We start from the raw sequence: 15,000 nt of genomic DNA, 5'->3' as shown, positions 1-15,000 counted from the left end.
AGCCGGTGGATTCGATTGTTTGATGATTTGTTTGATGTGTGTGTGTGTGTGTGTGTGTGTGTGTGTGTGTGTGTGTGTGTGTGTGTGTGTGTGTGTGTGTGTGTGTGTGTGTGTGTGTGTGTGTGTGTGTGTGTGTGTGTGTGTGTGTTTGTGTGTGTGTGTGTGTGTGTGTGTGTAGGTCTCCCGACCTGGAGAAGTTGTACCAGCAGCATGCATCAAGCCAGAGGATAACCTCTCTGGTTTTCACTAATGTTATCGACATCATCACCAAACTACACATCCTGGGTCTGACCCTATGGGCGGGGCCTCAGAGCCTGGACACAGCCAATGGTTGGCTGGTCGGCCTGTTCATCGCTCTGGGGGCTGGACTCTGCGTGCTGGTGCTCTGTTCTAAGGGAATGATGTCATCGCCAGAGTGGTTAAGGTAAGACAGGTCTTTAGGATAGTCATCTACTCGAGCATAGGGACCCCGATTTTATATTGTTCCAATTCCAGACATTCAGTTACTCATTGTTATTCATTGTTTAAATATTCCATGTTATGTTTATGAGGATCCAACATGGCTGCCATAGAATGTTGTAGTGTCATGTTAATGAGGAGCCAACATGGCTGCGGTAGAATGTTGTAGTGTCATGTTAATGAGGAGCCAACATGGCTGCGGTAGAATGTTGTAGTGTCATGTTCATGAGGAGCCAACATGGCTGCCGTAGAATGTTGTAGTGTCATGTTAATGAGGAGCCAACATGGCTGCCATAGAATGTTGTAGTGTCATATAAATGCATCATTTATAGCTCAATGTCCCTACACTCTAAACATATGAGTCTGTTGGGATCTCTTTTGAATGTTGGGAAAGTTAGATTGTTAGATTGTATGTATGTACGTACAGTGGGGCAAAAAAGTATTTAGTCAGCCACCAATTGTGCAAGTTCTCCCATTTAAAAAGATGAGAGGCCTGTAATTTTCATCATAGGTACACTTCAACTATGAAAGACAAAATTTGAAAAAAAATCACATTGTAGGATTTTTAATAATTTAGTTGTATGTATGTATGTATGTATGTATGTATGTATGTATGTATGTATGTATGTATGTATGTATGTATGTATGTATGTATGTATGTATGTATGTATGTACGTGGCTTGCGAAAGTTTTCAACCACCTTGGCATTTTATCCTATTTTGTTGCCTTATAACCTGGAATTAAAATGTATTTTTTGGGGGGGGTTTGTATCGTTTGATTTACACAACATGCCGACCACTTTCAAGATGCTGAATATTTTTTATTGTGAAACAAACAACAAATAAGACAAAAACGTAACTTGAATGTGCATAACTATTCACCACCTCCCCTCCCCCAAAGTCAATACTTTGTAGAGACACCTTTGCAGAAATTACAGTTGCAAGTCTCTCGGGGTATGTCTCTATAATCTTGGCACATCTAGCCACTGAGATGTCTGTCTTCAAGGCAAAACTGCTCCAGCTCCTTCAAGTTCGCTGTACACCAGTGGAACCCATCAATCTTTAAGTCAAGCCACAGATTCTCAATTGGTTTGAGAGTCTTGGCTTTGACTAGGCCATTCCAAGACATTTAAATGTTTCCCCTAAAACCACTCAAGTGTTGCTTCAGCAGTATGCTTAGGGTCATTGTCCTGCTGGAAGGTGAACCTCCGTCCCAGTCTCAAATCTCTGGAAGAATGAAACAGGTTTCCCTCAAGAATTGCCCTGTATTTAGCGCCATCCATCATTCCTTCAATTCTGACCAATCTTCCAGTCCCTGCCAAAGAAAAACATCCTCCACAGCATGATGCTGCACCATGCTTCACTATGGGGATGGTATTTTCGGGGTGATGTGAGGTGTTGGGCTTGCGCCAGACATAGCGTTTTCCTTGATGGCCAAAAATAACATTTTTAATATCATCTGACCAGATTACCTTCTTCCATATGTTTGGGGAGTCTCCCACATGCCTTTGACGAACACTTTAGGCAATGCTTTTTTTCAGGCCACTCTTCCGTAAAGCCCAGCTCTGTGGAGTGTACGACTTAAAGTGGTCCTACGGACAGATACTCCAATCTCCGCTATAGAGCTTTGCAACTCCTTCAGGGTTATCTTTGGTCTCTTTGTTGTCTCTCTGATGAATTCCCTCCTTGCCTGGCCCGCAGTGTTTGTGATTGTACCCTGTTGAAGACAGACAGCTTGGCTGTCGAAACGTTGGTAATTCAATTTTTGCATCTGAGCTCCTAGAGTGTCCTGAGCACTCTTTTATTCTTATTTGGAAGTTTACACACACCTTAGCCGAATACATTTAATCTCAGTTTTTCACAATTCCTGACATTTATTTATAGTAAAAATTCCCTGTCTTAGGTCAGTTAGGATCACCACTTTATTTTAAGAATGTTAAATGTCAGCAAATAGTAGAGAATGGTTTATTTCAGCTTTTATTTTTTCATCACCTTCCCAGTGGGTCAGAAGTTTACATACACTCAATTAGTATTTGGTGGCATTGCATTTATATTGTTTACCTTGGGTCAAATGTTTTGGTAGCCTTCCACAAGCTTCCCACAATAAGATGGGTGAGTTTTGGCCCATTCCTCCTGACAGAGCTGGTGTAACTGAGTCAGGTTTGTAGGCCTCCTGACAGAGCTGGTGTAACTGAGTCAGGTTTGTAGGCCTCCTGACAGAGCTGGTGTAACTGAGTCAGGTTTGTAGGCCTCCTGACAGAGCTGGTGTAACTGAGTCAGGTTTGTAGGCCTCCTGACAGAGCTGGTGTAACTGAGTCAGGTTTGTAGGCCTCCTTGCTCACACATGTTTTTTCAGTTCTGCCCACAAATGTTCTATAGGATTGAGGTCAGGGCTTTTGTGATGGCCACTCCAATACCTTGACTTTGTTGTCCTTAACCCATTTTGCCATAACTTTGGAAGTATGTTTGGGGTCATTATGGCAAAACTGTTGTATTTTGTTTCATCAGACCAGAGGACAGAGGTACACCTCAAATGATGTCAATTAGCCTATCAGACGCTTCTAAAGCATGACATCATTTTCTGAACATTTCCAAGCTGTTTAAAGGCACAGTCAACTTAGTGTATGTAAACTTCTGACCCACTGGAATTGTGATACAGTGAATTATAAGTGAAATAATCTGTCTGTAAACAATTGTTGGAAAAATGACTTGTGTCATGCACAAAGTAGATGTCCTAACCGACTTGCCAAAACTGTAGTTTGTTAACAAGAAATGTGTTGAGTTGTTGAAAAAACAAGTTTTTATGACTCCAACTTAAGTGTATGTAAACTTCTGACTTCAACCGTATATGGTCCTAGGTACATGGCTCTAGCCAGCTGGTTGTCCCAGACAGTGCAGGTGTTGGGTGGTGTTGTGGGGGGTTTGGAGAAGGACCAGGCCTGGTACGTCCTCTTCACGCTGTTCTCCACCTACACCCTCCTGCCCCTCCCCTTGCTCTGGTCCCTCTCCACCGGCCTGCTCACCGCCACGTTGCACCTCCTGGTGGAAACTGTTCACCACTACGACGACACCGCGCTCTACAGAAAGGTCAGAGGTCAACTTAGACTCCCTTCCGGACTCTCTTTCATGCTTCTCCTCCTCCTCGTCTTCCTCCTCATTTCCCTCTTACTCCTCCTCCTTTTTGTGTGTGTGTGTTTTGGTCTCAGGTGTGTTTAGTGTGTACTAACCGTGTGTGTGTGTGTGTGTGTGTGTGTGTGTGTGTGTGTGTGTGTGTGTGTGTGTGTGTGTGTGTGTGTGTGTGTGTGTGTGTGTGTGTGTGTGTGTGTGTGTGTGTGTGTGTGTGTGTGTGTGTGTGTGTGTGTAGGTTCTGGCGAAGGGCTTGTTGTACCTGGGTATGAACACAGCAGGGTTGTTCATCCACTACCTGTCAGACCACACACAGAGACAGGCCTTCCTGGAGACACGACGCTGCATTGAGGGACGAGTACGCCTGGAGAGGGAGAACCAGAGACAGGTAGAGACAGGTAGAGACAGGTAGAGACAGGTGGAGACAGGTGGAGACAGGTGGAGATAGGTGGAGACAGGTAGAGACAGGTGGAGACAGGTGGAGACAGGTGGAGACAGGTAGAGACAGGTGGAGACAGGTAGAGACAGGTGGAGACAGGTGGAGACAGGTAGAGACAGGTGGAGACAGGTGGAGACAGGTGGAGACAGGTAGAGACAGGTAGAGACAGGTGGAGACAGGTAGAGACAGGTAGAGACAGGTGGAGACAGGTGGAGACAGGTGGAGACAGGTGGAGACAGGTAGAGACAGGTAGAGACAGGTAGAGACAGGTGGAGACAGGTAGAGACAGGTAGAGACAGGTGGAGACAGGTGGAGACAGGTGGAGATAGGTGGAGACAGGTAGAGACAGGTGGAGACAGGTGGAGACAGGTGGAGACAGGTAGAGACAGGTGGAGACAGGTGGAGACAGGTGGAGACAGGTAGAGACAGAGTGACTGACAGACAGACAAACAATATCACAGGGTGATTGACTGATTGTTGGGAAAGGGCCCGTTAGTTAGCATTTCATTGTTAGTTTCTACACCTGTTGAGAGAGTCACACGGTACCTGTCCTCCTCAGGAGCGCTTGGTGAACTCCATCATTCCGCGGTTCGTTGCCTTGGAGATGATCGCTGACATGTCCAACATGGATGATGACCTGATGTCACAGCAGTTCCACAAGATTTATATTCACCAGTACAAAAACGTCAGGTAAACACACACACACACATCTACAGTACACACACACACACACACACACACACACACACACACACACACACACACACACACACACACACACACACACACACACACACACACACACACACACACACACACACACACACACACACACACACACACACACACACACACACACACACACACACACACACACACACACACACACACAGGCTTGATCCAGGGCCAGGAAGTCTTGGACTGAAAAGCATTGTCTCCATTGAAATCTGTTGTCATTCCAGTACTAGACCTAGTCTGTGTTGTGTCTGCCCTGTGTAATATATTTCTCTCTTTCTTTGCAGTATTCTGTTTGCTGATATAAAAGGCTTCACGTCTCTGTCCATGGTCCTGTCGGCTCAGGAATTGGTCCGGACGCTCAATGAGCTGTTTGGACGCTTCGACCGCCTGGCTGAGGTGAGACCGTACGGTCATGTTATCCTGAACTCAGTAAGAAATTCATGAAAATCAATCAGAGTATGTTTCATTCGTGTGTGTGTGTGTGTGTGTGTGTGTGTGTGTGTGTGTGTGTGTGTGTGTGTGTGTGTGTGTGTGTGTGTGTGTGTGTGTGTGTGTGTGTGTGTGTGTGTAGGAACACCACTGCTTGCGTATCAAGATCCTTGGGGACTGTTACTACTGTGTGTCAGGAGTGCCAGAGCCAGAGACAGCTCACGCTCGCTGCTGTGTGGAGATGGGCCTCTCCATGATCAGCACCATAAAGTACTACACACAACCACACACACAACCAGCTATGTCCACACACACACAACCACACACACAACCAGCTATGTCCACACACAACCACACACACAACCAGCTATGTCCACACACACACAACCAGCTATGTATACACACACAACCACACACACAACCACACACAACCACACACACAACCACACACACAACCAGCTATGTATACACACACAACCACACACACAACCAACTATGTCCACACACAACCACACACACACAACCAACTATGTCCACACACAACCACACACACAACCAGCTATGTCCACACATAACCACACACACACAACCAACTATGTATACACACAACCAATTATGTCCACACACAACCACACACACACAACCAACTATGTCCACACACAACCACACACACAACCAACTATGTCCACACACAACCACACACACACAACCAACTATGTATACACACAACCAATTATGTCCACACACAACCACACACACACAACCAACTATGTCCACACACAACCACACACACAACCAACTATGTATACACACAACCACACACACACACAACCAACTATGTCCACACACACACAACCAACTATGTCCACACACACACAACCAACTATGTCCACACACAACACACACACACAACCACACACACAACCAACTATGTATACACACAACCACACACACACAACCAACCATGTCCACACACACACAACCAACTATGTCCACACACAAACACACACACACAACCACACACACAGCCAACTATGTCCACACACAACCACACACACACAACCACACACACAACCAACTATGTCCACACACAACCACACACACAACCAGCTATGTATACACACAACCACACACACAACCAGCTATGTCCACACACAACCACACACACAACCAGCTATGTCCACACACACACAACCACACACACAACCAGCTATGTCCACACACACACAACCAGCTATGTATACACACACAACCACACACACAACCACACACACAACCACACACACAACCACACACACAACCAGCTATGTATACACACACAACCACACACACAACCAACTATGTCCACACACAACCACACACACAACCAACTATGTCCACACACAACCACACACACAACCAGCTATGTCCACACACAACCACACACACACAACCAACTATGTATACACACAACCAATTATGTCCACACACAACCACACACACACAACCAACTATGTCCACACACAACCACACACACAACCAACTATGTCCACACACACAACACACACACAACCAACTATGTATACACACAACCAATTATGTCCACACACAACCACACACACACAACCAACTATGTCCACACACAACCACACACACAACCAACTATGTATACACACAACCACACACACACAACCAACTATGTCCACACACACACAACCAACTATGTCCACACACACACAACCAACTATGTCCACACACAAACACACACACACAACCACACACACAACCAACTATGTATACACACAACCACACACACACAACCAACCATGTCCACACACACACAACCAACTATGTCCACACACAAACACACACACACAACCACACACACAACCAACTATGTCCACACACAACCACACACACACAACCACACACACAACCAACTATGTCCACACACAACCACACACACAACCAACTATGTATACACACAACCACACACACAACCAACTATGTATACACACAACCACACACACAACCAGCTATGTCCACACACAACCACACACACAACCAGCTATGTATACACACAATCACACACACAACCAACCATGTCCACACACACACAACCAACTATGTATACACACAACCACACACACAACCAACTACGTATACACACAACCACACACACACAACTATGTCCACACACACACAACCAACTATGTATACACACAACCACACACACAACCAACTATGTATACACACAACCACACACACAACCAACTATGTCCACACACACACAACCAACTATGTATACACACAACCAACTATGTCCACACACAACCACACACACACCAACTATATCCACACACAACACACACACACAACCAACTATGTATACACACAAACACACACACACAACCAACTATGTCCACACACACACAACCAACTATGTATACACACAAACACACACACAACCAACTATGTATACACACAACCACACACACAACCAACTATGTATACACACAACCACACACACAACCACACACACAACCAACTATGTATACACACAACCACACACACAACCACACACACAACCAACTATGTATACACACAACCACACACACAACCACACACACAACCAACTATGTATACACACAACCACACACACAACCAACTATGTCCACACACAACCACACACACAACCAACTATGTATACACACAACCACACACACAACCAACAATGTATACACACAACCACACACACACAACCAACTATGTCCACACACACACAACCAACTATGTATACACACACACAACCAACTATGTATACACACAACCACACACAACCACCACACACACACAACCAACTATGTATACACACAAACACACACACAACCAACTATGTATACACACAACCACACACACAACCAACTATGTATACACACAAACACACACAACCACACACATAACCAACTATGTCCACACACACACAACCACACACACAACCAACTATGTCCACACACACACACACAACCAACTATGTATACACATAAACACACACACACAACCAACTATGTATACACACAAACACACACAACCACACACACACAACCAACTATGTCCACACACAACCACACACACAACCAACTATGTCCACACACACACAACCACACACACACAACCAACTATGTATACACACAAACACACACAACCACACACACACACAACCAACTATGTATACACACAAACACACACAACCACACACAACCACACACACACAACCAACTAAGTATACACACAAACACACACAACCACACACACACAACCAACTATGTATACACACAACCACACACACAACCAACTATGTCCACACACAACCACACACACACAACCAACTATGTATACACACAAACACACACAACCACACACACACAACCAACTATGTACTGTATACACACACACACACACACACACACAAACACACCCACAAACACACACAAACACACACACAAAACCACAATCGCACACACAACCACAACCACACACACACACACACACACACACACTAGTCATGATCAAAACGTTTTACCCCAACTTTAATCTGTAAATCATTAATATTGGTATAATATTGTATGTTCCTAGTAGATTGGGTTTTCTCGACAGTCTGCCTCTCCTTGCTGACCTGTAGGTACGTGCGAAGGGAGCTGAAACATGAGGTGGACATGCGTATCGGCGTCCACTCTGGCTCAGTGCTGTGTGGAGTGCTGGGGCTGCAGAAGTGGCAGTTTGACGTGTGGTCCTGGGATGTGGACATCGCTAACATGCTGGAGGTAGGAGGGGTGCCGGGCCGTATCCACATCTCCCGGGCAACGCTGGACTGTCTGGGCGGGGTCTACGAGACGGAAGAGGGGCGTGGCCACGAGAGGAACGAGTTTCTACGGAAACACAAAATCGACACGTTCCTGATTCGCCACACGCCCATGGAGGAGGCTCCTGCCAAGAAGGCTTGTCGGCCCAGTCGAGATGACACCCTTAATGCTGGCTGGAGTACTGAGCTGCCGTTTGGAAACATAATCGGAATGAACTGTGTAGGTGACCTCTAACCCCAGCCTCCTAACCTTTACCCTATACCTCAGAGTGGAAGAGTGCGACCCAAAATCTGTCAGTGCGAAAATTAAGAGCTAAGAAGTTTGAATTGGGGATTGTTGGTATGGAGAACAATGAAAGAGTGTTGAATTTGGTCAACATATACTCGATTTGCTAATTATGTGAGGCTTATTTTATCAAATAGAAGTTTTATAATTCTTAGGTTATGACGACTCTACGTGGAAATTGTGGCATCCTGGCAACTTTGAGAAAGGCGATTTTGTTCCTGGTAGTTCATTGGATAGAATTTTCACGCCTGCCTTCCGCCTTTGCTGACATTAATTCTTATTGTTAGAGAGTCTATTGTCAGTTATAGATCCTCTTTGTGTGGCCTCTACCTAACCTTTGACCCCTAACCTCTCACCCCTGACCAGATCCTGGCGACCTTCAGCAACGGCTCTCTGGCCCAGTTACCTAACCAGCTGGCGGCTCAGCGGACGGGGACGCGCGAAGTCAACAAGAGGATCCGCCGGGCCATCGAGGTCCGAAGCAGCGAACGCATGAGACAGGAACACATCACCACCTTCACACAGGAGTTCAAGGACACACACATCGAGGACAAGGTAGGGGCCCACAACGGAAGCACATGCAGAGGACAAGGTACGGCTCCACTAAGAGTTTTGCGATTATGCTGCGGGACTTAGAGGTAATTTGTGGTTTAGTACGGTACCCTGCGTCACCACTTCATTGCTCCAGACCGCCACAAGGGGGAGTTAGAGACCTGATTATGCTTTTGGGTCCCAAGGCGCTACTGTGTCTCTAACTGAGAATGAATGAGCGACATAAACCAAATAGGACTGATAATTGTGCACGACTTCAGTATTATTTACTTAAGCTGTTGTTCCACTAATGTTTTTATTCTAAGAGAAACTTAGACTGCAATTAGGGTGTGGAATTAGTATGATTATTTTGCTCTTACTTTAGTCCTATAGCCTACTCCTGACCGGTCACGTTGTACAGCGCCCGAGTGGCGCAGTGGTCTAAGACACTGCGTCGCAGTGCAAACTACAGATGCTGGTGCGATACCCGTGCCGGCCACCACCGGGAGACCCATAAGGTGGCTTTTGGTTTCTCTCCCTTTAAAAACAGAAATATATCATTCTAAATCACGAACTAGCTTTATTTACAAATGAGTGAGAATGTCTCACCCCATGTTCAAGAATTATCTTTTTCTCACTCACTCTAGGTTAAATGAAAATGAAATCTCCAAAATATCAACAAAAAGCTATTTCTTATTATCAATGAATTTAGAATTATATAAAATTATATAAATTCCCCTTAGATATTCTCAGATATTCTCTCAGATCCTGATGGAATTAGGGTGTGGAGATGTTATGCTCTTAGTACTGTATCCTACTCCCGACCGGCACGTTGTACAGCGACGTATTTTCCGGTCCATCCTAACAGAAACCCTGAGGGTGTCGTTTCTCTTGGAATAGAAACATAATGTCAATTAAATTAAAATCAAAACTTCCAAATTACATATTACAGGTCGACGAAACTGGTCAAACTAAGTGCAGAATCAAGCTTCAGGATGTTATAAACGTACAAAACGAATGGCATTCCAACCGGACAATCCTAGTTCATCTGGGGCTGACTGAAACAAAGGAAGCTCTCTGTCCAAAGCGCGCCTTCACGCACATGAAACTTTCTCGCGACACCTACAGTTTTCCACCCCATTGGGTCAAGGTTCACAGCATATGCACCATTAAACGCTCTACTGAATGAGGACATCTAGTGGAAGACATAGGAAGTGTTTCCAGATCCATAACTGGTTGGGAAGGGAGGGGGCGATGACGTCAAAGTTGCCCCAACTTTCAGGATTCCAAAACTAGTTTGGAAGATTGCCTGCCCGGTGAGTTCTGTAATACTCACAGACATAATTCAAACGGTTTTAGAAGCTTCAGAGTGTTTTCTATCCAATAATAATAATAATATGCATATATTAGCAATTTAGGACAGATTGTTTTGCAGTTCACTATGGGCACGCAATTCATCCAAAGGGGGCAGTATTTCCCCTATCTCTAACAGGTTTTAATGGCAACAATGGCTGACAATTAAATAACTTGCCAAACTACTCTGCGGCAGTCCGCAAGGTGTGCTGCAGTATGACGCAACTTTTAAACTGTAGGGGCCCGCAACAGAACCACACACAGAGGAATCACACACAGAAGTTAAGGGCCACACACACTCAAACACACACAGTTGATTACTACAGTGGCAAGAAAAAAAATGTGAACCCTTTGGAAATACCTGGATTTCTGCATAAATTAAATCAAATTTAATATGATTTTCATTTAGGTCACAACAATAGACAAACACAGTCTGCTTAAACTAATAACACACAAACAATAATACATTTTCGTGTCTTTATTGACACACCGTGTAAACATTCACAGTGCAGGGTGGGAAAAGTATGTGAACCCTTGTATTTAATAATTGTTTGACCCTCCTTTGGCAGCAGTAACCTCAACCAAACGTTTCCTGTAGTTGCAGATCAGACCTCCACAACGGTCAGGAGGAATTATGGACCATTCATCTTTACCAAACTGGTTCAGTTCAACAATATTCTTGGGATGTCTGGTGTGAACCGCTCTTGTGTGTTCCTTCCAAACAACTCAACTGTAGTTTCATCTGTCCACAGAACATTGTGGAACATCCAGTTGCACTTTTGTAAACTTCAGACGTGCAGCAATGTTTTTTTTGGACAGCAGTTGCTTCTTCCGTGGTGTCCTCCCATGAACACAATTCTTGTTTCACGTATCGTAGACTCATCAACAGAGATGTCAGCATGTTCCAGAGATTTCTTCAAGTCTTCAACTGACACTCTAGGATTATTCTTAACCTCATTGAGCATTCTGCACTGTGCTCTTGCAGTCATTTTTGCAGGATGGCCACTCCTTTTTTATATTTAACCTTTATTTAACTAGGTAAGTCAGTTAAGGACAAATTCTTATTTTCAATGACGGCCTAGGAACAGTGGGTTAATTGCCTGTTTAGGGGCAGAACGACAGATTTGTACCTTGTCAGCTCGGGAATTTGAACTTGCAACCTTCCGCTTACTAGTCCAACGCTCTAACCACTAGGCTACCCTGCCACTCCTAGGGAGAGTAGCAACTGCGCTGCACTTTCTCCATTTATAGACATTGTCTTACCGTGGACTGATGAACATCCAGGCTTTTAGAGATACTTTTGTAACCCTTTCCAGTGTTATGCAAGTCAACAATTCGCAATCGTAGGTCTTCTGAGATCTCTTTTGTTTGAGGCACGGTTTACGTCAGGCAATGCTTCTTGTGAATAGCAAACTCAAATTTATTGAGTGTTTTTTATAGGGCAGGGCAGCTCTAACCTACATCTCCAATCTCGTCTCATTGATTGGACTCTGGGTTAACTGACTACTGATTCCAATTAGTTTTTGGAGAAGTCATCAGTCTAGGGGTTTACATACTTTTTCCAACCTATGTTTAAATGATGTATTCAATATAGACATGAAAAATACAATAATTTTGTCAGATCAAGATCAAATTTGATGACCAATTTATGCAGAAATCCAGGTTATTACAAAGGGCTCACATACTTTTTCTTGACGATGTATATCACTCAATCATGTTGATTTAATCATGAATGGGTGGGTGGATGAGTGGGGAGGTGGGTGGGTGGATGGGGAGGTGGGTTGATGGGTAGGGAGGTGGGTGGGTGGATGGGGAGGTGGGTGGGTGGATGGGGAGGTGGGTTGATGGGTAGGGAGGTGGGTGGGTGGATGGTTGGGGAGGTGGGTGGGTGGATGGGGAGGTGGGTTGATGGGTAGGGAGGTGGGTGGGTGGATGGGTGGGGGGGTGGGTGGGTGGATGGGGAGGTGGGTGGGTTGATGGGTATGGGTAGGGGAGGTGGGTGGATGGGTGGGGAGGTGGGTGGGTGGATGGGGAGGTGGGTGGGTGGATGGGGAGGTGGGTTGATGGGTAGGGAGGTGGGTGGGTGGATGGGGAGGTGGGTGGGTGGATGCGGAGGTGGGTTGATGGGTAGGGAGGTGGGTTGATGGGTAGGGAGGTGGTATAATTGAGGGATGTTTCTCTCTTCTCAGTTTTCCCAGATGCGTGATGAGATGTTCAAGTCAAACCTGGTCTGCTCCTTCATCATGCTCCTCTGCCTCATGGGTGCACAGACCCTCGTCCCTGCCGCAAGGTTTGTTCTTTATTTAATTAGAAGTATGATATTTTATTTTACTTAATTTATCAAAGATCTTTAGAGTAATCTTTCTCTACCACTCACATGCTTCTCTCTCTCTTCTTCATCTGATCCTCTCCTCCTCCTCCTCCCTGTTTCTCTCTCTTCATCATCTGATCCTCTCCTCCTCCTCCCTGTTTCTCTCTCTTCATTGTCTGATCCTCTCTTCCTCCTCCCTGTTTCTCTCTCTTCATTGTCTGATCCTCTCCTCCTCCTCCCTGTTTCTCTCTCTTCTTCATCTGATCCTCTCCTCCTCCTCCTCCCTGTTTCTCTCTCTTCATCGTCTGATCCTCTCCTCCTCCTCCCTGTTTCTCTCTCTCTTCATTGCCTGATCCTCTCCTCCTCCTCCCTGTTTCTCTCTCTCTTCATTGTCTGATCCTCGCCTCCTCCTCCCTGTTTCTCTCTCTCTTCATTGTCTGATCCTCGCCTCCTCCTCCCTGTTTCTCTCTCTCTTCATTGTCTGATCCTCTCCTCCTCCTCCCTGTTTCTCTCTCTTCATTGTCTGATCCTCTCCTCCTCCTCCCTGTTTCTCTCTCTCTTCATTGTCTGATCCTCGCCTCCTCCTCCCTGTTTCTCTCTCTCTTCATTGTCTGATCCTCGCCTCCTCCTCCCTGTTTCTCTCTCTCTTCATTGTCTGATCCTCTCCTCCTCCTCCCTGTTTCTCTCTCTCTTCATTGTCTGATCCTCGCCTCCTCCTCCCTGTTTCTCTCTCTCTTCATTGTCTGATCCTCGCCTCCTCCTCCCTGTTTCTCTCTCTCTTCATTGTCTGATCCTCTCCTCCTCCTCCCTGTTTCTCTCTCTTCATTGTCTGATCCTCTCCTCCTCCTCCCTGTTTCTCTCTCTCTTCATTGTCTGATCCTCGCCTCCTCCTCCCTGTTTCTCTCTCTCTTCATTGTCTGATCCTCGCCTCCTCCTCCCTGTTTCTCTCTCTCTCTTCATTGTCTGATCCTCTCCTCCTCCTCCCTGTTTCTCTCTCTTCATTGTCTGATCCTCTCCTCATCCTCCCTGTTTCTCTCTTCCCCTCTCCATCCTCAATCTCTCCAACTGACACACACACACCCACCCACCCACCTCTCAGACTGTGTCCTATGCTGGTTCAGTTTGGAGTGTGTGTGTGTGTGTATGTGTTGCTGCTGGTGGTGGTCCTAGCTGAAGAGTTTAAACAGAGCCCTCTAGCGCTGCAGTTCCTGTGTTGCTGGATCAACGAAACCAAGACTGTCAGAACACTACTCACGCTCACCGCTATTATCATCAACTTTGGAGTGGCCTCATCTGATATAGTGAGTTTATTGTTATACACAATGACCCGTATGTTCTGTACCCTCAACGATAACACACAATGACCCGTATGTTCTGTACCCTCAACGATAACACACAATGACCATGTATGTTCTGTACCCTCAACGATAACACACAATGACCAGGATGTTCTGTACCCTCAACGATAACACACAATGACCAGTATGT

The 15,000-nt window shown here is 45.6% G+C and overlaps 1 protein-coding gene across 1 annotated transcript in view; it reads left to right on the top strand.

Annotated features, from left to right (window-relative positions):
• si:ch211-132f19.7 (adenylate cyclase type 8) overlaps window positions 1-15,000 on the top strand; it is a 25,708-nt gene that overhangs the window by 3,242 nt on the left and 7,466 nt on the right. The window contains 10 exon segments of the mRNA XM_052495818.1: window positions 179-424; window positions 3,317-3,545; window positions 3,823-3,972; window positions 4,583-4,713; window positions 5,046-5,157; window positions 5,333-5,460; window positions 8,852-9,251; window positions 9,684-9,872; window positions 13,391-13,491; window positions 14,612-14,813. Of these exon segments, the coding sequence (XP_052351778.1) occupies window positions 179-424; window positions 3,317-3,545; window positions 3,823-3,972; window positions 4,583-4,713; window positions 5,046-5,157; window positions 5,333-5,460; window positions 8,852-9,251; window positions 9,684-9,872; window positions 13,391-13,491; window positions 14,612-14,813 (1,888 nt within the window).

This window comes from Oncorhynchus keta, chromosome 35 (assembly GCF_023373465.1).
Source record: "Oncorhynchus keta strain PuntledgeMale-10-30-2019 chromosome 35, Oket_V2, whole genome shotgun sequence".
Taxonomy (NCBI): Eukaryota; Metazoa; Chordata; class Actinopteri; order Salmoniformes; family Salmonidae; genus Oncorhynchus; species Oncorhynchus keta.
This window is presented reverse-complemented; position numbering and strand designations above follow the sequence as displayed.